The following is a 23,053-nucleotide window of genomic DNA, read 5'->3' on the forward strand; positions in this document are numbered from 1 at the left end:
TCCACACCTGTGTCAATCATTATCGGGACCCGCCTGGTTGGCCGATCTGTTTACCGATTGGGTAGACCGGGTGTCCATCAGCGCCTGGGCGCCGCCCCCACCCCCCCCCCCACCCCCCGCCCGCTCAGCCCAGCCCAGCCCAGCCCAGCCCAGCCGAGCTCTGATAGGCTAATAGGAGCCAATGAGCCGGAGCAGGCTGCAGGGCCCGGGCTGTGATTGGTCGGCAGGTCTGTCAGTCAGGCCCAGGGGGCCCCGCCCTGCTTTCCTGGGCGATCCCGGCGCTGGTGGCAGAGTATCCCCCGAGTGGAGACGGTGTATCCTCGGCTGGTTACACTGTATCCCCGCCGCTGGCAGCGTCAGTCCAGCTCCGGACAGGGCGGGCGATATGGCCACGGGAGACGAGCCTCAGCCCTCGGGCTCGGCGGTGGCCAATCTGAGCCGCAGTGTGGAGAAGGCGCTGGAGGAGGCGGTCAGCAACGGCATCCTCAACCTGAGCAACAGGAAACTGCGAGAGTTCCCCCGAGCAGCCACTAACTATGACTTGTCGGATCTGATCCAGGCTGGTGAGTACCGGGAAGCAGCGGGGCTGGGGCAGGGGCAATCCTCTGGTGGAATAGGGGCTGGGGGAGTACAGGGGTATCTGGGGAGGGGAGTACAGGGGTTATCTGGGGGCAGGGAGTACAGGGGTATCTGGGGGCAGGGAGTACAGGGGCAGGGAGTACAGGGGTATCTGGGGCGGGGAGTACAGGGGTATCTGGGGGCAGGGAGTACAGGGGTATCTGGGGAGGGGAGTACAGGGGTTATCTGGGGGCAGGGAGTACAGGGGTATCTGGGGAGGGGAGTACAGGGGTTATCTGGGGGCAGGGAGTACAGGGGCGGGGAGTACGGGGGTATCTGGGGAGGGGAGTACGGGGGTATCTGGGGGCAGGGAGTACAGGGGTATCTGGGGGCAGGGAGTACAGGGGCAGGGAGTGCAGGGGTATCTGGGGGCAGGGAGTGCAGGGGTATCTGGGGGCAGGGAGTACAGGGGTATCTGGGGGCAGGGAGTACAGGGGTATCTGGGGGCAGGGAGTACAGGGGCAGGGAGTACAGGGGTATCTGGGGAGGGGGTATCTGGGGCAGGGAGTACAGGGGTATCTGGGGGCAGGGAGTACAGGGGTATCTGGGGGCAGGGAGTACAGGGGTATCTGGGGGCAGGGAGTACAGGGGTATCTGGGGCAGGGAGTACAGGGGTATCTGGGGAGAGGGAGCATTGTATATCACAGCGGGATCAGAGGATTCTGAACTGTGCATGTCTCTGCATCCAGAGCCAACTCCTGACCATTTTCCCCCATCTGGGTCACACCTGGTAACTTCTGATCTGGACCAGGGCAAAGTTCGTTTGCTGAGTGTTGGGATCCTTTGGTCGGCTCCTGAATTGTTTATTAACCACTCTCACGGTGAACTTCAAATCAGCCATAACTCTGCTTTCCATATCCTAACTCTCACTGAGTCCCATTCTCCCAGCAACACCCTGCCCTGATTCTCCCAGTACCCCCACACCCCATGCTTCTTGACCAACATTGACTCCCACTCACCAAGGCCTCAATTTTAAAAGTTATCATCCTTGTTTTCAAATCCCTCCATTGTCTCGCACACCCAACCCCCACCACACAATCTCTGTAAACTCCTCCAGCCCCTACAATCCTCCCTATCTCTGTAACCTCCTCCAGCCCCTGCACCCCTCCCTATCTTTGTAACCTCCTCCAGCCCCTACACCCCTCCCTATCTCTGTAACCTCCTCCAGCCCCTACACCCCTCCCTATCTCTGTAACCTCCTCCAGTCCCTACACCCCTCCCTATCTCTGTAACCTCCTCCAGCCCCTACACCCCTCCCATTCTCTGTAACCTCCTCCAGCCCCTACACCCCTCCCTATCTCTGTAACCTCCTCCAGTCCCTACACCCCTCCCTATCTCTGTGACCTCCTCCAGCACCTACACCCCTCCAGCCCCTACACCCCTCCCTATCTCTGTAACCTCCTCCAAGCCCCTACAACCCTCACTATCTCTGTAACCTCCTCCAGCCCCTACAACCCTCCGAGATCTCTGTGCTCCTCCAATTCCGGCCTCTTGACCATCCCCCGATTCCCATCGCCCCACTCCCTAAACCTCTCCGCCTCTCTCCTGCTTTTAAGGTGCTTCTTAAAAAACCTCCCTCTTTGACTGAGCTTCTGGTCACCTGTCCTAACATCTGCTCATGTGGCTCAGGGTCTGATGTTTGTCTGATGCTCCCTGTGAAATGCCTCGGGGCAGTTTGTGACAGTAGAAGGAGATTGTGAAACACAAGCTCTTACTCGGTGCCATTTGGACTGTGTCAGTGCAGGCAGCTTGCCAACCTTATTCAGAGCCTTAGAGTTCCGCTCCGGGTGCAGAGCTCGAGATTATCTTAGAATTTCAGGAGGAATGTTCTGTGGATCCACTGCCTGAATAGGATCCTGGGCTTTGAAAGAGCCCAGACTACAGGATTCTACCATCCTGTAAGAGACAGGATCCATTAACGATGATCGTCTGAGGGAAAGTTACCCCTGCTTTAAACCCAGTTGGTGGATTCTTGGTGGGGTTGGGGTTGGGGGTGGGGGTGGGGGTTGTGTGTGCAGCGTGACACCTTTTGTCTCCGTTCCTTAGCCCCCCCCCAAGGCTGCCTGGACTGCCTGTAACTGCCCATTGCGACTGTTGGGTAAGAAGCCAGGATGGTCTTGGGGGCTGTGGAGCCCACAGTCCAGCCAGTGACCATGAGAAAGTATTTTAACAATCTGGCCAGGGAGTAGAATGGAAGGGCCCCCCCCTGTGTGCTGTAGGAGGTGACCCTCAGGTTCAGGTACCAGCAGCAGCTCAGAGGGCACCACTCACGTCTCCCACTCAGACCTGGGGATTCAAGGCTCCACTGCGGAGACCTGAGCACAAAACCCAGACCAACACGTAGTGTTATACCGAGGGAGCCCTGTTCTGTCTGTCGTTCAGAACCGAGGAAACACCAGCCTGCCAGTGGGTCAGTCCTGAAGGAGTGTCTGACTACCAGAGAGGCAGTACTGACATCCAAACCCACAGTCTGATGGGGACAGTGTAGAGAGAGCTTTACTCTGTATCTAGCCCCGTGCTGTACCTGTCCTGGGAGTATTTGATGGAGACAGTGCAGAGGGAGCTTTACTCTGTATCTAACCCCGTGCTGTACCTGTCCTGGGAGTGTTTGATGGGGACACTGTAGAGGGAGATTTACTCTGTATCTAACCCCGTGCTGTACCTGTCCTGGGAGTGTTTGATGGGGACACTGTAGAGGGAGCTTTACTCTGTATCTAACCCCGTGCTGTACCTGTCCTGGGAGTGCTTGATGGGTACAGTGTAGAGGGAGCTTTACTCTGTATCTAACCCCGTGCTGCACCTGTCCTGGGAGTGTTTGATGGGGACACTGTAGAGGGAGATTTACTCTGTATCTAACCCCGTGCTGTGCCTGGCCTGGGAGTGTTTGACGTGGACAGTGTAGAGGGAGATTTACTCAGTATCTAACCCCGTGCTGTACCTGTCCTGGGACTGTTTGATGGAGACAATATAGAGGGAACTTTACTCTGTATCTAACCTTGTGCTGTACCTGTTATTTGAGGGTTTGATGGGGACAATATAGAGGGAGCTTTATTCTGTATCTAACCCCGTGCTATACCTGTCCTGGGAGCGTTTGATGAGGACACTGTAGAGGGAGCTTTACTCTGTATCTAACCTCATGCTGTTCCTTTCCTGGGAGTGTTTGATGGGTACAGTGTAGAGAGGGCTTTACTCTGTATCTAACCCCGTGCTGTAGCTGCCCTGGGGGGAGCCCTTGTGTCTGTTTTGCTGCAAAGCTCAGGATCGGGTCTGTCACCCACCTGCCCCTTAACATTGAATCCTCTCCGGCTTCTCCTGCTCTCTGACACTGCACCTGTCCCGCTCCACCTCTCGCTCTCTCTCGGCTTGGGACCTCGCCTGCCCTATCCTGGTTTCTAATTCCACAACCTGATTCTCTCCTTTATTGAAAATTCCGGCCTAAACTGTCTCTGTTTTGAAATGAGTGACTGAGATTTCACTCTGTTATTATATTAGCGGCTTCACTTTGATTCTTTTTGACTCTGTACTTTTAAGAATGAGTGTTCTGAGGCCCGAGGGTGTCACCAGCAAAGACATCGGCCAATGGTTGCCATTGGTTAGCAGTTTGATCTGACTGAGTGACTTGCTGACAGCCAGCCACATCGCTGTAGGTTGTAGTCACATACAGAGCAGACAGTGTATGGATCATCCGCTTCCTTCCCTAAACAAATCACTAGGGGTTTTTTTTTTAACAACAGTCTGGCTCTTTCACAGCCGCAGTTAACTTTTTGTTTTATTTTTAAACTCTATTCAAATTCTCTGTTGCAATCGGATTTAAGCTCCCTCTCCCTCTTCCATCGCAGACTCACAGAATTGTTACAGTACAGTAGGAGGCCATTTGGCCCATCGTGCCGGTGCCGGCTCTCCGAATGAGCAGCATCACCTAATCCCCCTTCTCCCCCTCACCCTGCACATTCTCCCTTTTCAGATAACGCTCCAACTATCTTTCGAAAGCCTCGATTGAACCTGCCTCCACCACACTCTCAGGCAGAGCCCTCCAGACCCTAACCTCTCACTGTGTGACAAGGTTTCTCCTCGTATCACTTCTGCTTCTTTTACCAGTTACCTTCAACCTGGGCCCTCTGGTTCTCGATCCTTCCACGAGTGGGAACAGTTTCTCCAGATCTACTTGGCCCAGGCCCCTCATGATTTTGAATATCTCTAACAAATCTCCTCTGAGCCTTCTCTTCTCCAAGAAAAACAGTCCTAACTTTCTCCAGTCGATCTATGGAACTGAAGTCCCTCATCCCACTCTCCCACTCTCTCTCTGTATGTCTTCACATCCTTCCGAAGGTGCAGTTCCCAGAACTGGACACAATACTCCAGCTGATGTTGTAGTAGTGCCTTACACAAGTTCAACATAACCTCCTTGCTCTTGTACCCTATGCCCCTATTAATAAAGCCCAGGATACTGTTATGCTTTATTAACCGCTCTCTCCACCTGTCCTGCCACCTTCAATGACTGATGCACATATACACCCAGGTCCCTCTGCTCCTGCACCCCCTTTAGAGTTGTACCCCCTATTTTATATTGTCTCCCCATGTTCTTCCTACCATAGTGAATCACCTCACATTTCTCCGCATTGAACTTCATCTGCCGCCTGTCTGCCCACTCCACCAACTTGTCTGTGTCCTCCTGAAGTTTTGCACTATCCTCCTCACCGTTGACAATGCTTTCAAGTTTTTTGTATCATCCACCCTTTTTGAAATTGTGCCCTGAGCACCACAGTCTAGGTCATAAATATATATCCGGAAAAGCAAGAGTCCCAACCCTGACCCCTGGGGAACTCTACGATAACCCTCTCTTCACCCTGAGAAACAGACATGAACCCTGACACAGGCTGATCCCCATTCCCTGTAACTCGGCCAGTTCCGTCTCCCTGTTGCTGCTGTTGCCTTTTACTCCCTGAGCTATAACCTTTTCACAAGTCTGTTGTATGGAACGGTATCAAAGGGATTTTGGAAGTCCATGTGCACCACATCAAGACCATTGCCCTCATCAACCCTCTGTGTTAGCTCTTCAAAAAACTCCAAGTTAATTAAACATGATTTCACTTTGACAAATCTGTGCTTGAATATCCCACAATTGGCCAGGTGACTATTAATTTTGTCCCAATTTATTGTTTCTGGAAGTTTTCCTCCAGAAAGTTAAACTGCCTGCTCTGTACTCTCACTTCCCTGAGTGTCCTTCAGTGCATCTCACCCGGCCCTGAGCAGCTCCTGCTTCCTGGCTAAAGACGGGTGCAAAGTATTCATTTCATACCTCAGCCATGTTCCTCACCACCACCCCCCACCTCCTCACCCTCCCCCACCCACTCACACGTGCGCGCTCTCTTCCCCCCCAACGCCCTCCCCAGCTCTAAGCTACTGTCTGGTTCTGTTTGTGGTTGCACTGGAGGCTGAGAGAGTCCCATGTGCAGCCTGGATCTTGTGTGGTGTATCAGTGACCTTTCTCCTGCTTAGGGCTCAGTCAGCTGAAGACAGGGCCACAGGTAGTGGAGTGATTAAAACAGCACTGCTCCTCTCTCTCTCTCCCTTTCTCTTTCTCTCTCTCCCTTTCTCTCTCTCCCTTGCTCTCTCTCTCCCTTTCTTTTTCTCTCTTTCCCTTTTTCTCTCTTTCCCTTTTTCTCTCTTTCCCTTTTTCTCTCTTTCCCTTTTTCTCTCTTTCCCTTTTTCTCTCTTTCCCTTTTTCTCTCTCTCCCTTTTTCCCTCTCTCCCCTTTTCCCTCTCTCCCCTTTTCCCTCTCTCCCCTTTTCCCTCTCTCCCCTTTTCCCTCTCTCCCCTTTTCCCTCTCTCCCCTTTTCCCTCTCTCCCCTTTTCCCTCTCTCCCCTTTTCCCTCTCTCCCCTTTTCCCTCTCTCCCCTTTTCCCTCTCTCCCCTTTTCCCTCTCTCCCTTTCTCTCTCTCCCTTTCTCTCTCTCCCTTTCTCTCTCTCCCTTTCTCTCTCTCCCTTTCTCTCTCTCCCTTTCTCTCTCTCCCTTTCTCTCTCTCCCTTTCTCTCTCTCCCTTTCTCTCTCTCCCTTTCTCTCTCTCCCTTTCTCTCTCTCCCTTTCTCCCTCTCCCTTTCTCCCTCTCCCTTTCTCCCTCTCCCTTTCTCCCTCTCCCTTTCTCCCTCTCCCTTTCTCGCTCTGCTCTCTCTCGCTGTGTCTCTCGCTCTGCTCTCTCTCGCTGTGTCTCTCGCTCTGCTCTCTCTCGCTGTGTCTCTCGCTCTGCTCTCTCTCGCTGTGTCTCTCGCTCTGCTCTCTCTCGCTGTGTCTCTCGCTCTGCTCTCTCTCGCTGTGTCTCTCGCTCTGCTCTCTCTCGCTGTGTCTCTCGCTCTGCTCTCTCTCGCTGTGTCTCTCGCTCTGCTCTCTCTCGCTGTGTCTCTCGCTCTGCTCTCTCTCGCTGTGTCTCTCGCTCTGCTCTCTCTCGCTGTGTCTCTCGCTCTGCTCTCTCTCGCTGTGTCTCTCGCTCTGCTCTCTCTCGCTGTGTCTCTCGCTCTGCTCTCTCTCGCTGTGTCTCTCGCTCTGCTCTCTCTCGCTGTGTCTCTCGCTCTGCTCTCTCTCGCTGTGTCTCTCGCTCTGCTCTCTCTCGCTGTGTCTCTCGCTCTGCTCTCTCTCGCTGTGTCTCTCGCTCTGCTCTCTCTCGCTGTGTCTCTCGCTCTGCTCTCTCTCGCTGTGTCTCTCGCTCTGCTCTCTCTCGCTGTGTCTCTCGCTCTGCTCTCTCTCGCTGTGTCTCTCGCTCTGCTCTCTCTCGCTGTGTCTCTCGCTCTGCTCTCTCTCGCTGTGTCTCTCGCTCTGCTCTCTCTCGCTGTGTCTCTCGCTCTGCTCTCTCTCGCTGTGTCTCTCGCTCTGCTCTCTCTCGCTGTGTCTCTCGCTCTGCTCTCTCTCGCTGTGTCTCTCGCTCTGCTCTCTCTCGCTGTGTCTCTCGCTCTGCTCTCTCTCGCTGTGTCTCTCGCTCTGCTCTCTCTCGCTGTGTCTCTCGCTCTGCTCTCTCTCGCTGTGTCTCTCGCTCTGCTCTCTCTCGCTGTGTCTCTCGCTCTGCTCTCTCTCGCTGTGTCTCTCGCTCTGCTCTCTCTCGCTGTGTCTCTCGCTCTGCTCTCTCTCGCTGTGTCTCTCGCTCTGCTCTCTCTCGCTGTGTCTCTCGCTCTGCTCTCTCTCGCTGTGTCTCTCGCTCTGCTCTCTCTCGCTGTGTCTCTCGCTCTGCTCTCTCTCGCTGTGTCTCTCGCTCTGCTCTCTCTCGCTGTGTCTCTCGCTCTGCTCTCTCTCGCTGTGTCTCTCGCTCTGCTCTCTCTCGCTGTGTCTCTCGCTCTGCTCTCTCTCGCTGTGTCTCTCGCTCTGCTCTCTCTCGCTGTGTCTCTCGCTCTGCTCTCTCTCGCTGTGTCTCTCGCTCTGCTCTCTCTCGCTGTGTCTCTCGCTCTGCTCTCTCTCGCTGTGTCTCTCGCTCTGCTCTCTCTCGCTGTGTCTCTCGCTCTGCTCTCTCTCGCTGTGTCTCTCGCTCTGCTCTCTCTCGCTGTGTCTCTCGCTCTGCTCTCTCTCGCTGTGTCTCTCGCTCTGCTCTCTCTCGCTGTGTCTCTCGCTCTGCTCTCTCTCGCTGTGTCTCTCGCTCTGCTCTCTCTCGCTGTGTCTCTCGCTCTGCTCTCTCTCGCTGTGTCTCTCGCTCTGCTCTCTCTCGCTGTGTCTCTCGCTCTGCTCTCTCTCGCTGTGTCTCTCGCTCTGCTCTCTCTCGCTGTGTCTCTCGCTCTGCTCTCTCTCGCTGTGTCTCTCGCTCTGCTCTCTCTCGCTGTGTCTCTCGCTCTGCTCTCTCTCGCTGTGTCTCTCGCTCTGCTCTCTCTCGCTGTGTCTCTCGCTCTGCTCTCTCTCGCTGTGTCTCTCGCTCTGCTCTCTCTCGCTGTGTCTCTCGCTCTGCTCTCTCTCGCTGTGTCTCTCGCTCTGCTCTCTCTCGCTGTGTCTCTCGCTCTGCTCTCTCTCGCTGTGTCTCTCGCTCTGCTCTCTCTCGCTGTGTCTCTCGCTCTGCTCTCTCTCGCTGTGTCTCTCGCTCTGCTCTCTCTCGCTGTGTCTCTCGCTCTGCTCTCTCTCGCTGTGTCTCTCGCTCTGCTCTCTCTCGCTGTGTCTCTCGCTCTGCTCTCTCTCGCTGTGTCTCTCGCTCTGCTCTCTCTCGCTGTGTCTCTCGCTCTGCTCTCTCTCGCTGTGTCTCTCGCTCTGCTCTCTCTCGCTGTGTCTCTCGCTCTGCTCTCTCTCGCTGTGTCTCTCGCTCTGCTCTCTCTCGCTGTGTCTCTCGCTCTGCTCTCTCTCGCTGTGTGTGTCTCTTTCGCCCTCTCTCGCTGTGTGTGTCTCTTTCGCCCTCTCTCGCTGTGTGTGTCTCTTTCGCCCTCTCTCGCTGTGTGTGTCTCTTTCGCCCTCTCTCGCTGTGTGTGTCTCTTTCGCCCTCTCTCGCTGTGTGTGTCTCTTTCGCCCTCTCTCGCTGTGTGTGTCTCTTTCGCCCTCTCTCGCTGTGTGTGTCTCTTTCGCCCTCTCTCGCTGTGTGTGTCTCTTTCGCCCTCTCTCGCTGTGTGTGTCTCTTTCGCCCTCTCTCGCTGTGTGTGTCTCTTTCGCCCTCTCTCGCTGTGTGTGTCTCTTTCGCCCTCTCTCGCTGTGTGTGTCTCTTTCGCCCTCTCTCGCTGTGTGTGTCTCTTTCGCCCTCTCTCGCTGTGTGTGTCTCTTTCGCCCTCTCTCGCTGTGTCTCTCTCTCTTTCGCCCTCTCTCGCTGTGTCTCTCTCTCTTTCGCCCTCTCTCGCTGTGTCTCTCTCTCTTTCGCCCTCTCTCGCTGTGTCTCTCTCTCTTTCGCCCTCTCTCGCTGTGTCTCTCTCTCTTTCGCCCTCTCTCGCTGTGTCTCTCTCTCTTTCGCCCTCTCTCGCTGTGTCTCTCTCTCTTTCGCCCTCTCTCGCTGTGTCTCTCTCTCTTTCGCCCTCTCTCGCTGTGTCTCTCTCTCTTTCGCCCTCTCTCGCTGTGTCTCTCTCTCTTTCGCCCTCTCTCGCTGTGTCTCTCTCTCTTTCGCCCTCTCTCGCTGTGTCTCTCTCTCTTTCGCCCTCTCTCGCTGTGTCTCTCTCTCTTTCGCCCTCTCTCGCTGTGTCTCTCTCTCTTTCGCCCTCTCTCGCTGTGTCTCTCTCTCTTTCGCCCTCTCTCGCTGTGTCTCTCTCTCTTTCGCCCTCTCTCGCTGTGTCTCTCTCTCTTTCGCCCTCTCTCGCTGTGTCTCTCTCTCTTTCGCCCTCTCTCGCTGTGTCTCTCTCTCTTTCGCCCTCTCTCGCTGTGTCTCTCTCTCTTTCGCCCTCTCTCGCTGTGTCTCTCTCTCTTTCGCCCTCTCTCGCTGTGTCTCTCTCTCTTTCGCCCTCTCTCGCTGTGTCTCTCTCTCTTTCGCCCTCTCTCGCTGTGTCTCTCTCTCTTTCGCCCTCTCTCGCTGTGTCTCTCTCTCTTTCGCCCTCTCTCGCTGTGTCTCTCTCTCTTTCGCCCTCTCTCGCTGTGTCTCTCTCTCTTTCGCCCTCTCTCGCTGTGTCTCTCTCTCTTTCGCCCTCTCTCGCTGTGTCTCTCTCTCTTTCGCCCTCTCTCGCTGTGTCTCTCTCTCTTTCGCCCTCTCTCGCTGTGTCTCTCTCTCTTTCGCCCTCTCTCGCTGTGTCTCTCTCTCTTTCGCCCTCTCTCGCTGTGTCTCTCTCTCTTTCGCCCTCTCTCGCTGTGTCTCTCTCTCTTTCGCCCTCTCTCGCTGTGTCTCTCTCTCTTTCGCCCTCTCTCGCTGTGTCTCTCTCTCTTTCGCCCTCTCTCGCTGTGTCTCTCTCTCTTTCGCCCTCTCTCGCTGTGTCTCTCTCTCTTTCGCCCTCTCTCGCTGTGTCTCTCTCTCTTTCGCCCTCTCTCGCTGTGTCTCTCTCTCTTTCGCCCTCTCTCGCTGTGTCTCTCTCTCTTTCGCCCTCTCTCGCTGTGTCTCTCTCTCTTTCGCCCTCTCTCGCTGTGTCTCTCTCTCTTTCGCCCTCTCTCGCTGTGTCTCTCTCTCTTTCGCCCTCTCTCGCTGTGTCTCTCTCTCTTTCGCCCTCTCTCGCTGTGTCTCTCTCTCTTTCGCCCTCTCTCGCTGTGTCTCTCTCTCTTTCGCCCTCTCTCGCTGTGTCTCTCTCTCTTTCGCCCTCTCTCGCTGTCTCTCTCTCTCTTTCGCCCTCTCTCGCTGTCTCTCTCTCTCTTTCGCCCTCTCTCGCTGTGTCTCTCTCTCTTTCGCCCTCTCTCGCTGTCTCTCTCTCTCTTTCGCCCTCTCTCGCTGTGTCTCTCTCTCTTTCGCCCTCTCTCGCTGTGTCTCTCTCTCTTTCGCCCTCTCTCGCTGTGTCTCTCTCTCTTTCGCCCTCTCTCGCTGTGTCTCTCTCTCTTTCGCCCTCTCTCGCTGTGTCTCTCTCTCTTTCGCCCTCTCTCGCTGTGTCTCTCTCTCTTTCGCCCTCTCTCGCTGTGTCTCTCTCTCTTTCGCCCTCTCTCGCTGTGTCTCTCTCTCTTTCGCCCTCTCTCGCTGTCTCTCTCTCTCTTTCGCCCTCTCTCGCTGTGTCTCTCTCTCTTTCGCCCTCTCTCGCTGTGTCTCTCTCTCTTTCGCCCTCTCTCGCTGTGTCTCTCTCTCTTTCGCCCTCTCTCGCTGTGTCTCTCTCTCTTTCGCCCTCTCTCGCTGTGTCTCTCTCTCTTTCGCCCTCTCTCGCTGTCTCTCTCTCTCTTTCGCCCTCTCTCGCTGTGTCTCTCTCTCTTTCGCCCTCTCTCGCTGTCTCTCTCTCTCTTTCGCCCTCTCTCGCTGTCTCTCTCTCTCTTTCGCCCTCTCTCGCTGTCTCTCTCTCTCTTTCGCCCTCTCTCGCTGTGTCTCTCTCTCTTTCGCCCTCTCTCGCTGTGTCTCTCTCTCTTTCGCCCTCTCTCGCTGTGTCTCTCTCTCTTTCGCCCTCTCTCGCTGTGTCTCTCTCTCTTTCGCCCTCTCTCGCTGTGTCTCTCTCTCTTTCGCCCTCTCTCGCTGTGTCTCTCTCTCTTTCGCCCTCTCTCGCTGTGTCTCTCTCTCTTTCGCCCTCTCTCGCTGTGTCTCTCTCTCTTTCGCCCTCTCTCGCTGTGTCTCTCTCTCTTTCGCCCTCTCTCGCTGTGTCTCTCTCTCTTTCGCCCTCTCTCGCTGTGTCTCTCTCTCTTTCGCCCTCTCTCGCTGTGTCTCTCTCTCTTTCGCCCTCTCTCGCTGTGTCTCTCTCTCTTTCGCCCTCTCTCGCTGTCTCTCTCTCTCTTTCGCCCTCTCTCGCTGTCTCTCTCTCTCTTTCGCCCTCTCTCGCTGTCTCTCTCTCTCTTTCGCCCTCTCTCGCTGTCTCTCTCTCTCTTTCGCCCTCTCTCGCTGTCTCTCTCTCTCTTTCGCCCTCTCTCGCTGTCTCTCTCTCTCTTTCGCCCTCTCTCGCTGTCTCTCTCTCTCTTTCGCCCTCTCTCGCTGTCTCTCTCTCTCTTTCGCCCTCTCTCGCTGTCTCTCTCTCTCTTTCGCCCTCTCTCGCTGTCTCTCTCTCTCTTTCGCCCTCTCTCGCTGTCTCTCTCTCTCTTTCGCCCTCTCTCGCTGTCTCTCTCTCTCTTTCGCCCTCTCTCGCTGTCTCTCTCTCTCTTTCGCCCTCTCTCGCTGTCTCTCTCTCTCTTTCGCCCTCTCTCGCTGTCTCTCTCTCTCTTTCGCCCTCTCTCGCTGTCTCTCTCTCTCTTTCGCCCTCTCTCGCTGTCTCTCTCTCTCTTTCGCCCTCTCTCGCTGTCTCTCTCTCTCTTTCGCCCTCTCTCGCTGTCTCTCTCTCTCTTTCGCCCTCTCTCGCTGTCTCTCTCTCTCTTTCGCCCTCTCTCGCTGTCTCTCTCTCTCTTTCGCCCTCTCTCGCTGTCTCTCTCTCTCTTTCGCCCTCTCTCGCTGTCTCTCTCTCTCTTTCGCCCTCTCTCGCTGTCTCTCTCTCTCTTTCGCCCTCTCTCGCTGTCTCTCTCTCTCTTTCGCCCTCTCTCGCTGTCTCTCTCTCTCTTTCGCCCTCTCTCGCTGTCTCTCTCTCTCTTTCGCCCTCTCTCGCTGTCTCTCTCTCTCTTTCGCCCTCTCTCGCTGTCTCTCTCTCTCTTTCGCCCTCTCTCGCTGTCTCTCTCTCTCTTTCGCCCTCTCTCGCTGTCTCTCTCTCTCTTTCGCCCTCTCTCGCTGTCTCTCTCTCTCTTTCGCCCTCTCTCGCTGTCTCTCTCTCTCTTTCGCCCTCTCTCGCTGTCTCTCTCTCTCTTTCGCCCTCTCTCGCTGTCTCTCTCTCTCTTTCGCCCTCTCTCGCTGTCTCTCTCTCTCTTTCGCCCTCTCTCGCTGTCTCTCTCTCTCTTTCGCCCTCTCTCGCTGTCTCTCTCTCTCTTTCGCCCTCTCTCGCTGTCTCTCTCTCTCTTTCGCCCTCTCTCGCTGTCTCTCTCTCTCTTTCGCCCTCTCTCGCTGTCTCTCTCTCTCTTTCGCCCTCTCTCGCTGTCTCTCTCTCTCTTTCGCCCTCTCTCGCTGTCTCTCTCTCTCTTTCGCCCTCTCTCGCTGTCTCTCTCTCTCTTTCGCCCTCTCTCGCTGTCTCTCTCTCTCTTTCGCCCTCTCTCGCTGTCTCTCTCTCTCTTTCGCCCTCTCTCGCTGTCTCTCTCTCTCTTTCGCCCTCTCTCGCTGTCTCTCTCTCTCTTTCGCCCTCTCTCGCTGTCTCTCTCTCTCTTTCGCCCTCTCTCGCTGTCTCTCTCTCTCTTTCGCCCTCTCTCGCTGTCTCTCTCTCTCTTTCGCCCTCTCTCGCTGTCTCTCTCTCTCTTTCGCCCTCTCTCGCTGTCTCTCTCTCTCTTTCGCCCTCTCTCGCTGTCTCTCTCTCTCTTTCGCCCTCTCTCGCTGTCTCTCTCTCTCTTTCGCCCTCTCTCGCTGTCTCTCTCTCTCTTTCGCCCTCTCTCGCTGTCTCTCTCTCTCTTTCGCCCTCTCTCGCTGTCTCTCTCTCTCTTTCGCCCTCTCTCGCTGTCTCTCTCTCTCTTTCGCCCTCTCTCGCTGTCTCTCTCTCTCTTTCGCCCTCTCTCGCTGTCTCTCTCTCTCTTTCGCCCTCTCTCGCTGTCTCTCTCTCTCTTTCGCCCTCTCTCGCTGTCTCTCTCTCTCTTTCGCCCTCTCTCGCTGTCTCTCTCTCTCTTTCGCCCTCTCTCGCTGTCTCTCTCTCTTTCGCCTCTCTCGCTGTGTGTGTCTCTCTCTCTTTCGCTCTCTCTCGCTGTGTGTGTCTCTCTCTCTTTCGCTCTCTCTCGCTGTGTGTGTCTCTCTCTCTTTCGCTCTCTCTGTCTGTGTCTCTTTGTCTCTCATTGAGATATTACCCATGAAGTGATTTGGGAACTGGGTGTGCCCGATGTTCCTCTGTACAGCTTTCTTATTGGCCTGGGGCACAGGACTGTGCATGATATGGAACATCAGCCCGTTACCCTGATCGAGACCTGAAAGTATTAAATCCTTTGGAGCATTGGTATTACTGAGATGTTTCATGCAATTGGCCTTGTAGAATGTTTTTTTATAAAGTCTTTACCAAGGAACCGAGTCTGCTGTGAGGGAGAGAGAGCACGCATATGTAAAGCTGAGCTTACTATTTAATCAGTAACTGCCTGGAGATATGGGACCATGCCCAAGGTCATTAACAGAGAATCTCACTGCTGGCTGTGAATCTGAGCCACTTGATCACAGTTATCACCTCACTGGCTCTTAGCCCAGCTCCCTCATCTCCGAGATTGACAAACAGTTTAGATCAGCAATTGCTACTCCCCCAGTGGACACGACCTTGTGTGAAATAGAGGCAACAGACCAGGAATATCCAGCTTCCCAAACACTGTCCAGTGAGATGGGAAATCAGCCAGGGTCCCTGTTCCTGATCACTGTCCAGTGATCCCTGGTTTAGAGAGAGAGAGCGGAAATCAGACAGTATTCCTGTTCCTGATCACTGTCCAGTGATCCCTGGTTTAGAGAGAGAGAGGGGAAATCAGACAGTATTCCTGCTCCTGATCACTGTCCAGTGAATATCATTGTGATAGCCACAAAGTTTTTGGCAAATTGGTGCCAGTGCCTTTGGGAGAAAGTTTATCCAGAGCTATCCAGAATCTGGGCGTCACTGGATTCAGTCCTGGGCTCTGTACCAGATGAAGGACATATTGTCCTTAAGCGAGGATGCAGCATAGATTCAGCAGAATCATTTCCGATCCCGATAAAGGTTGGATTATGAGGGGAGGTTATATAATCTGGACCTGTATTTAGCAGTTTGAGGTTTTTTGCATTTTAAGAGGAATTGGTAGGTTAGAGAGAGAGAGAGAGAGAGAGATTGAGATGGTGGCAGTGACCAGGACAAGAGAATATAAATTTATAATCAGAGTAAATGCTACCATTCTTTGACAGATGGTGTTAGGAGGTGGTATTTAACTTTGCACTTTGACCCTGTGTGGCCTGTTTGGCCGTGTGTTATGCAGCCCAAGACAGGCAGTTTGGGTTGTTTACACCAGAGCCAGGAAGAAGCTGATCTCAATGTGCACAGGCAAAACCACATCCTGAGAGAACTAGCAGCGGAAACGTGCAAGTGTGTCAGGCAGGCAGAGGCTGTGGGCTGAATCTCCCTCTCACTCTCACTCTCACACTCACACTCACTCTCCTGCTCACTCTCACTCTCACTCTCACACTCACTCTCACTCTCACTCTCCTGCTCACTCTCACTCTCTCGCACTGGGTCACTCGGTCTCGCGTCCACACTCTCTCTTGCACTGGCTGAGGTTCCCTTGCAGGAGCTGCTGCGGTGCCCTGTACATGTCGGTTTGTGTTGGTGCGAGGATTTAGGGGAAGTGCCCAGATCAGTCTAATTATCTCATTGCCCCATCTGGTCTCGGTGACTCCCAGCTCATCTCAGCTGCTGCTAAAATAGCGTCCCGGCGCAGTCCCGGCGCAGGCCCGGCGTCCCGGCGCAGGCCCGGCGTCCCGGCGCAGGCCCGGGCGTCCCGGGCGTCCCGGCGCAGGCCCGGGCGTCCCGGCGCAGGCCCGGCGTCCCGGCGCAGGCCCGGGCGTCCCGGCGCAGGCCCGGGCGTCCCGGCGCAGGCCCGGGCGTCCCGGCGCAGGCCCGGGCGTCCCGGCGCAGGCCCGGGCGTCCCGGCGCAGGCCCGGGCGTCCCGGCGCAGGCCCGGGCGTCCCGGCGCAGGCCCGGGCGTCCCGGCGCAGGCCCGGGCGTCCCGGCGCAGGCCCGGGCGTCCCGGCGCAGGCCCGGGCGTCCCGGCGCAGGCCCGGGCGTCCCGGCGCAGGCCCGGGCGTCCCGGCGCAGGCCCGGGCGTCCCGGCGCAGGCCCGGGCGTCCCGGCGCAGGCCCGGGCGTCCCGGCGCAGGCCCGGGCGGCTGTCACAATGCCAAACATACGTGGAGAATAGGTTGTCTGGGGGAGGGGGTTAAATGGGTGGGTCGTCAGTGCTATGGGAAAATGTATAGGGGCTGTGGGGGGGGATAGTGGGGAAATTGTACATGGCGGGGCGGGGGGCGGGGGGAGTGTACATGGGGGGGGGGCGGGGGAGTGTACATGGGGGGGGGGGGCGGGGGGGAGTGTACATGGGTGGGCGGGGGGGGAGTGTACATGGGTGGGGGCGGGGGGAGTGTACATGGGGGGGATTGTGGGGAGAGTGTACATGGCGGGGGGGGGAGTGTACATGGGGGGGGTCGGGGGGGGAGTGTACATGGTGGGGGGTGCGAGGGGAGAGTGTACATGGTGGGGGGGGCGGGGGGGGGAGTGTACATGGGGGGAATTGTGGGGAGAGTGTACATGGGGGTGCGGGGGGAGAGTGTACATGGCGGGGGGAGTGTACATGGGGCGTGGCGGGGGGAGAGTGTACATGGGGGTGCGAGGGGAGAGTGTACATGGCGGGGGGAGTGTACATGGGGGGGGTGCGAGGGGAGAGTGTACAGGGTGGGGGGGGTGTACATGGGGGGGGCTGGGGGGGGTGTACATGGGGGAGGCGGGGGGGAGTGTACATGGGGGGGGGCGGGGGGGAGTGTACATGGCGGGGGGAGTGTACATGGGGGAGGCGGGGGGGAGTGTACATGGGGGAGGTGGGGGGGGAGTGTACATGGGGGGGATTGTGGGGAGAGTGTACATGGCGGGGGGGGAGTGTACATGGGGGGTCGGGGGGGGGAGTGTACATGGTGGGGGGGGCGGGGGGGGAGTGTACATGGTGGGGGGGGGCGGGGGGAGAGTGTACATGGTGGGGGGGGCGGGGGGGGAGTGTACATGGGGGGAATTGTGGGGAGAGTGTACATGGGGCGTGGCGGGGGGAGAGTGTACATGGGGGTGCGGGGGGAGAGTGTACATGGGGGGTGTGGGGGGAGAGTGTACATGGGGGGGGAGTGTACATGGGGGGGGTGCGAGGGGAGAGTGTACATGGGGGGTGTGGGGGGAGAGTGTACATGGGGGGGGAGTGTACATGGGGGGGGTGCGAGGGGAGAGTGTACATGGGGGGGGGGCGGGGGAGAGTGTACATGGCAGGGGGAGTGTACATGGGGGGGTGCGAGGGGAGAGTGTCCATGGGGCGTGGCGGGGGGAGAGTGTACATGGGGGTGCGGGGGGAGAGTGTACATGGCGGGGGGAGTGTACATGGGGGGGGTGCGAGGGGAGAGTGTACATGGGGGGTGTGGGGGGAGAGTGTACATGGGGGGAGAGTGTACATGGGGGGGGAGTGTACATGGGGGGGGTGCGAGGGGAGAGTGTACATGGGGGGTGTGGGGGGAGAGTGTACATGGCGGGGGGGGGTGTACATGGGGGGGCGGGGGGGGGGGGTGTGTACATGGGGGAGGCGGGGGGGAGTGTACATGGAGGGGGGCGTGGGGGAGTGTACATGGCGGGGGGAGTGTACATGGGGGAGGCGGGGGGGAGTGTACATGGGGGAGGCGGGGGGAGTGTACATGGGGGAGGCGGGGGGAGTGTACATGGGGGAGGTGGGGGGGAGTGTACATGGGGAGGCGGGGGGGAGTGTACATGGGGGAGGTGGGGGGGGAGTGTACATGGGGAAGGCGGGGGGAGAGTGTACATGGCGGGGGGGGGAGTGTACATGGGGGTGCGAGGGGAGAGTGTACATGGTGGGGGGGGCGGGGGGGGAGTGTACATGGGGGGGTGGCGGGGGGGGAGTGTACATGGGGGGGTGGCGGGGGGGGAGTGTACATGGGGGGGTGGCGGGGGGGGAGTGTACATGGGGGGGTGGCGGGGGGAGAGTGTACATGGGGGGAGGCGGGGGGAGAGTGTACATGGGGGGTGGCGGGGGGAGAGTGTACATGGCGGGGGGGGAGTGTACATGGGGGGGGTGCGAGGGGAGAGTGTACATGGGGGGTGCGAGGGGAGAGTGTACATGGGGGGTGTGGGGGGGGAGTGTACATGGGGGGGGGAGAGTGTACATGGGGGGGTGCGAGGGGAGAGTGTACATGGGGGGGTGCGAGGGGGAGAGTGTACATGGGGGGGTGCGGGGGGAGAGTGTACATGGGGGGTGCGGGGGGAGAGTGTACATGGGGGGGGGCGGGGGGGTAGTGTACATGGGGGGGATTGTGGGGAGAGTGTACATGGCGGGGGGGAGTGTACATGGGGGGGTGCGAGGGGAGAGTGTACATGCGGAGGGCGGGGGGGGGGAGTGTACATGGGGGGGTGGGGGGGAGTGTACATGGGGGGGGCGGGGGGGGAGTGTACATGGTGGGGGGGTGCGAGGGGAAAGTGTACGTGGTGGGGGGCGGGGGGAGAGTGTACATGGGGGGGGGGGCGGGGGGGGAGTGGGGAGAATGTACTTGGGGCTGTTGTGTTGGGGGTTTGTAGCATTTTCTATTTCTTGTTCCTGATTCACATTCTGACAAGTGACTTTTGAATCTTTGCTGTGAATTTGTTTCCTATTCTTTCAGTCGAGAATATTTGCGGTTAGGAGGTATTCATTTCCAGGCACTTGCAGTTTCTCTGCTTGGCCGAGTTGGAATGTTGCTCTTTCTGAATCGCTGTGCCCAGGAGTCTGTGTGTGTGCGCGCGCGCGTGTGTGTGTGTGTGCGCGCGCGTGCGTGCGTGCGTGCGTGCGTGTGTGCGCGCGTGTGTGCGCGTGTGTGTGCGCGTGTGTGTGTGCGCGTGTGTGTGTGTGCGCGTGTGTGTGTGTGTGCGCGTGTGTGTGTGCGCGTGTGTGTGTGTGCGCGTGTGTGTGTGTGCGCGTGTGTGTGTGCGCGTGTGTGTGTGCGCGTGTGTGTGTGTGCGCGTGTGCGTGTGTGTGTGTGTGCGTGTGTGTGTGTGCGCGTGTGTGTGTGCGCGTGTGTGTGTGCGCGTGTGTGTGCGCGTGTGTGTGCGCGTGTGTGTGCGCGTGTGTGTGTGCGCGTGTGTGTGTGCGCGTGTGTGTGCGCGTGTGTGTGCGCGTGTGTGTGCGCGTGTGTGTGCGCGCGTGTGTGCGCGCGTGTGTGCGCGCGTGTGTGCGCGTGTGTGCGCGCGTGTGTGCGCGCGCGTGTGCGCGCGCACGTGTGCGCGCACGTGTGCGCACACGTGTGTGCGTGTGATGAGTAAGTGAAGGTGCGAGTTTGGGCTGCTTCTCTCATACCCCTGGGTGGGTCATTTCTGAGACCCGGTCAGCTGGTGTGCCCGAGGACTGGAGAATTGTGAATGTTACACTCTTGTTGTGAATGGGCTGAATGGGCTGCCAGGATAAAGCCGGCGACTACTGACCAGTCACTTTGACCCCAGTGGTAGAGGAACTTCTAGAAACTATGGCACTGGTTAAAATCAATAGTCACTTAGACAAGTGCGGGATAATTAAAAGCCAGCAGGGATTTGTCAAGGGAAATTATTGTTTAAGTAACTTGCTGGCGTGTTTTGAGGAGCTAACAGAGAAGGTTGATAAAGGAAATGCTGTTAATGTGGTGTATATGGATTTTCAAAAGGCATTTGATACAGTGCCACACAACAGACTTAGCAAGATTGTAGCTCATGGAATAAAAGGGAAACTAGGCCCTTGGGTAAGAAATTGGCTGAGAGACAGGAAACAGAGTTTTGATAAATGGTTGTTTTTCCAGATTGGAAGAAAGTTTGTAGCGGATGTGGGGGCCAGTGGTGGGACCCTTGCTCTTCCTGACGTGTGTTATTGACCTAGACTGGGTGTTCAGGGCACGATTTCAAAATTTCCAAATGATACGAAGATTGGAAATGTTGTCAACTGCGATGGGAATAGTCTTGAACTTCAAAAGGACACAAACATGTTGCTGGATTACAGCAGACAAGTAGCAGGTGAAGGTCAATGCAGAGGAGTGTGAGGTGATTCATTTTGGCAGGAAAAATATGGAGAGACTGTATAAAATGAAGGGAGAAAGTCTAAAGGAGTTGCAGGAACAGAGGGACCTCGGTGTATATGTACATAGGTCATTGAAGATGGCGGGGCATGTTGAGAAAACAGTCAATAAAGCACATGGTATCTTAGGCTTTATTAATAGGAGCATTGAGTACAAGAGTAAGGAGATCATGTTGAACTTGAATAAGAAGCTAGTTAGGCCTCATTTGGAGTCCTGCATCCAGTTCTGGGCACCAGACTTGAGAAAGGATGTGAAGGCATTGGAGAGAATACAGAGGAGGTTCACAGGAATGATTCCCGGGATGAAGAACTATGAGGATAGATTGGAGAGGTTGGGACTGTTTTCCTTGGAGAAAAGAGGCTGAGAGGAGATTTGAAAGAGGTTTTCAAGATCTTGAGGGGTATGGACAGGGTAAATAGTGAGAAACTGTTCCCATTCAAGAGAACATCAAGAACTAGCAGGCACAGATTCAAAATAATTGGCAAAAAAAGTAAATGTGATTGGAGGAAAAAATCTTTTCACCCAGAAGGTATTTGGAGTCTGGAACAAACTTCCCGAAAGGGTGTTTGAGGCAGGTTCAATCAAGGTATTCAAAAGGGAATAGGATTTCTACCTGAAAAGAGAGAATGTGCAATGTTACGGGGTTAAGGCAGGGGAGTGGGCCTAGGTGGAATGCTCTTTCAGAGAGCCAGTGCAGACTCGATGGGCCAAATAGCCTCGTTCTGCCCTGAAAAGATTCCGTGGCGCGTAGACAGAAGCTGTCACCGCCCTTGTCAAATTTCGGTAGGATGATGATGGAGGAGAATCAGAATTATCCTTACACCACAGTTCCTCAAGCTATAAAGAGCCTTGCCCCTCCTCACAAACTTCTCTCATTCTTATTCCACTCTCTCCCTCTTCTCATCAAATATCCTGCCGACACTCAGTGGGCAGAGTTCTGTACAACAGTGCAACCCGTGAGAGTCAGTGTGTGTGGGACGCGTACCCCAGTGAGAGTCAGTGTGTGTGGGACCCGTACCCCAGTGAGAGTCAGTGTGTGTGGGACCCGTACCCCAGTGAGAGTCAGTGTGTGTGGGACCCGTACCCCAGTGAGAGTCAGTGTGTGTGGGACCCGTACCCCAGTGAGAGTCAGTGTGTGTGGGACCCGTACCCCAGTGAGAGTCAGTGTGTGTGGGACCCGTACCCCAGTGAGAGTCAGTGTGTGTGGGACCCGTACCCCAGTGAGAGTCAGTGTGTGTGGGACCCGTACCCCAGTGAGAGTCAGTGTTTGTGGGACCCGTACCCCAGTGAGAGTCAGTGTGTGTGGGACCCGTACCCCAGTGAGAGTCAGTGTGTGTGGGACCCGTACCCCAGTGAGAGTCAGTGTGTGTGGGACCCCTACCCCAGTGAGAGTCAGTGTGTGTGGGACCCGTACCCCAGTGAGAGTCAGTGTGTGTGGGACCCGTACCCCAGTGAGAGTCAGTGTGTGTGGGACCCGTACCCCAGTGAGAGTCAGTGTGTGTGGGACCCGTACCCCAGTGAGAGTCAGTGTGTGTGGGACCCGTACCCCAGTGAGCGTCAGTGTGTGTGGGACCCGTACCCCAGTGAGAGTCAGTGTGTGTGGGACCCGTACCCCAGTGAGAGTCAGTGTGTGTGGGACCCGTACCCCAGTGAGAGTCAGTGTGTGTGGGACCCGTACCCCAGTGAGAGTCAGTGTGTGTGGGACCCGTACCCCAGTGAGAGTCAGTGTGTGTGGGATCCGTACCCCAGTGAGAGTCAGTGTGTGTGGGACCCGTACCCCAGTGAGAGTCAGTGTGTGTGGGACCCGTACCCCAGTGAGAGTCAGTGTGTGTGTGTGGGACCCGTACCCCAGTGAGAGTCAGTGTGTGTGTGTGGAACCCGTACCCCAGTGAGAGTCAGTGTGTGTGGGACCCGTACCGCAGTGAGAGTCAGTGTGTGTGGGACCCGTACCGCAGTGAGAGTCAGTGTGTGTGGGACCCGTACCCCAGTGAGAGTCAGTGTGTGTGTGTGGAACCCGTACCCCAGTGAGAGTCAGTGTGTGTGGGACCCGTACCCCAGTGAGAGTCAGTGTGTGTGGGACCCGTACCCCAGTGAGAGTCAGCGTGTGTGGGACCCGTACCCCAGTGAGAGTCAGCGTGTGTGGGACCCGTACCCCAGTGAGAGTCAGCGTGTGTGGGACCCGTACCCCAGTGAGAGTCAGCGTGTGTGGGACCCGTACCCCAGTGAGAGTCAGCGTGTGTGGGACCCGTACCCCAGTGAGAGTCAGCGTGTGTGGGACCCGTACCCCAGTGAGAGTCAGCGTGTGTGGGACCCGTACCCCAGTGAGAGTCAGTGTGTGTGGGACCCGTACCCCAGTGAGAGTCAGTGTGTGTGGGACCCGTACCCCAGTGAGAGTCAGTGTGTGTGGGACCCGTACCCCAGTGAGAGTCAGTGTGTGTGGGACCCGTACCCCAGTGAGAGTTAGTGTGTGTGTGTGGAACCCGTACCCCAGTGAGAGTTAGTGTGTGTGTGTGGAACCCGTACCCCAGTGAGAGTCAGTGTGTGTGGGACCCGTACCCCAGTGAGAGTCAGTGTGTGTGGGACCCGTACCCCAGTGAGAGTCAGTGTGTGTGGGACCCGTACCCCAGTGAGAGTCAGTGTGTGTGGGACCCGTACCCCAGTGAGAGTCAGTGTGTGTGGGACCCGTACCCCAGTGAGAGTCAGCGTGTGTGGGACCCGTACCCCAGTGAGAGTCAGCGTGTGTGGAACCCGTACCCCAGTGAGAGTCAGTGTGTGTGGGACCCGTACCCCAGTGAGCGTCAGTGTGTGTGGGACCCGTACCCCAGTGAGCGTCAGTGTGTGTGGGACCCGTACCCCAGTGAGAGTCAGTGTGTGTGGGACCCGTACCCCAGTGAGAGTCAGTGTGTGTGGAAGCTTTAGCCCGGTAACTGGAGTTGGTTCTCTCATGTCTAAGTTGCAGTGAATTAGTTTTGTTGTGTCACCCCAACACTGACAGCTTCCTCTTCTAGTAATGATCAGTGATTTCCTCACATTTTTCTCTGTAAATCACGCCCACTGCTGATCCAATCAGAATCTGTTCAGGCTGCCCTCAGAACCCAGCGTTGTAATGTTGTAGCC

General features: G+C 56.6%; 1 protein-coding gene across 3 annotated transcripts in view; it reads left to right on the forward strand.

The window, feature by feature from the left end:
• The first annotated feature begins 275 nt into the window (after window positions 1–275).
• Window positions 276–23,053, forward strand: part of LOC121272314 (leucine-rich repeat and calponin homology domain-containing protein 4-like) — a 142,208-nt gene continuing 119,430 nt past the window's right edge. For all 3 annotated transcript variants that reach the window (XM_041178919.1, XM_041178918.1, XM_041178920.1), the window contains exon 1: window positions 276–563. In XM_041178919.1, coding sequence (XP_041034853.1) covers window positions 386–563 — 178 coding nt within the window. In that variant the 5' untranslated portion in view covers window positions 276–385. The remainder of the gene's footprint in view (window positions 564–23,053) is intronic.

The sequence above is a fragment of the Carcharodon carcharias genome, chromosome 33, assembly GCF_017639515.1.
Source record: "Carcharodon carcharias isolate sCarCar2 chromosome 33, sCarCar2.pri, whole genome shotgun sequence".
Lineage (NCBI taxonomy): Eukaryota > Metazoa > Chordata > Chondrichthyes > Lamniformes > Lamnidae > Carcharodon > Carcharodon carcharias.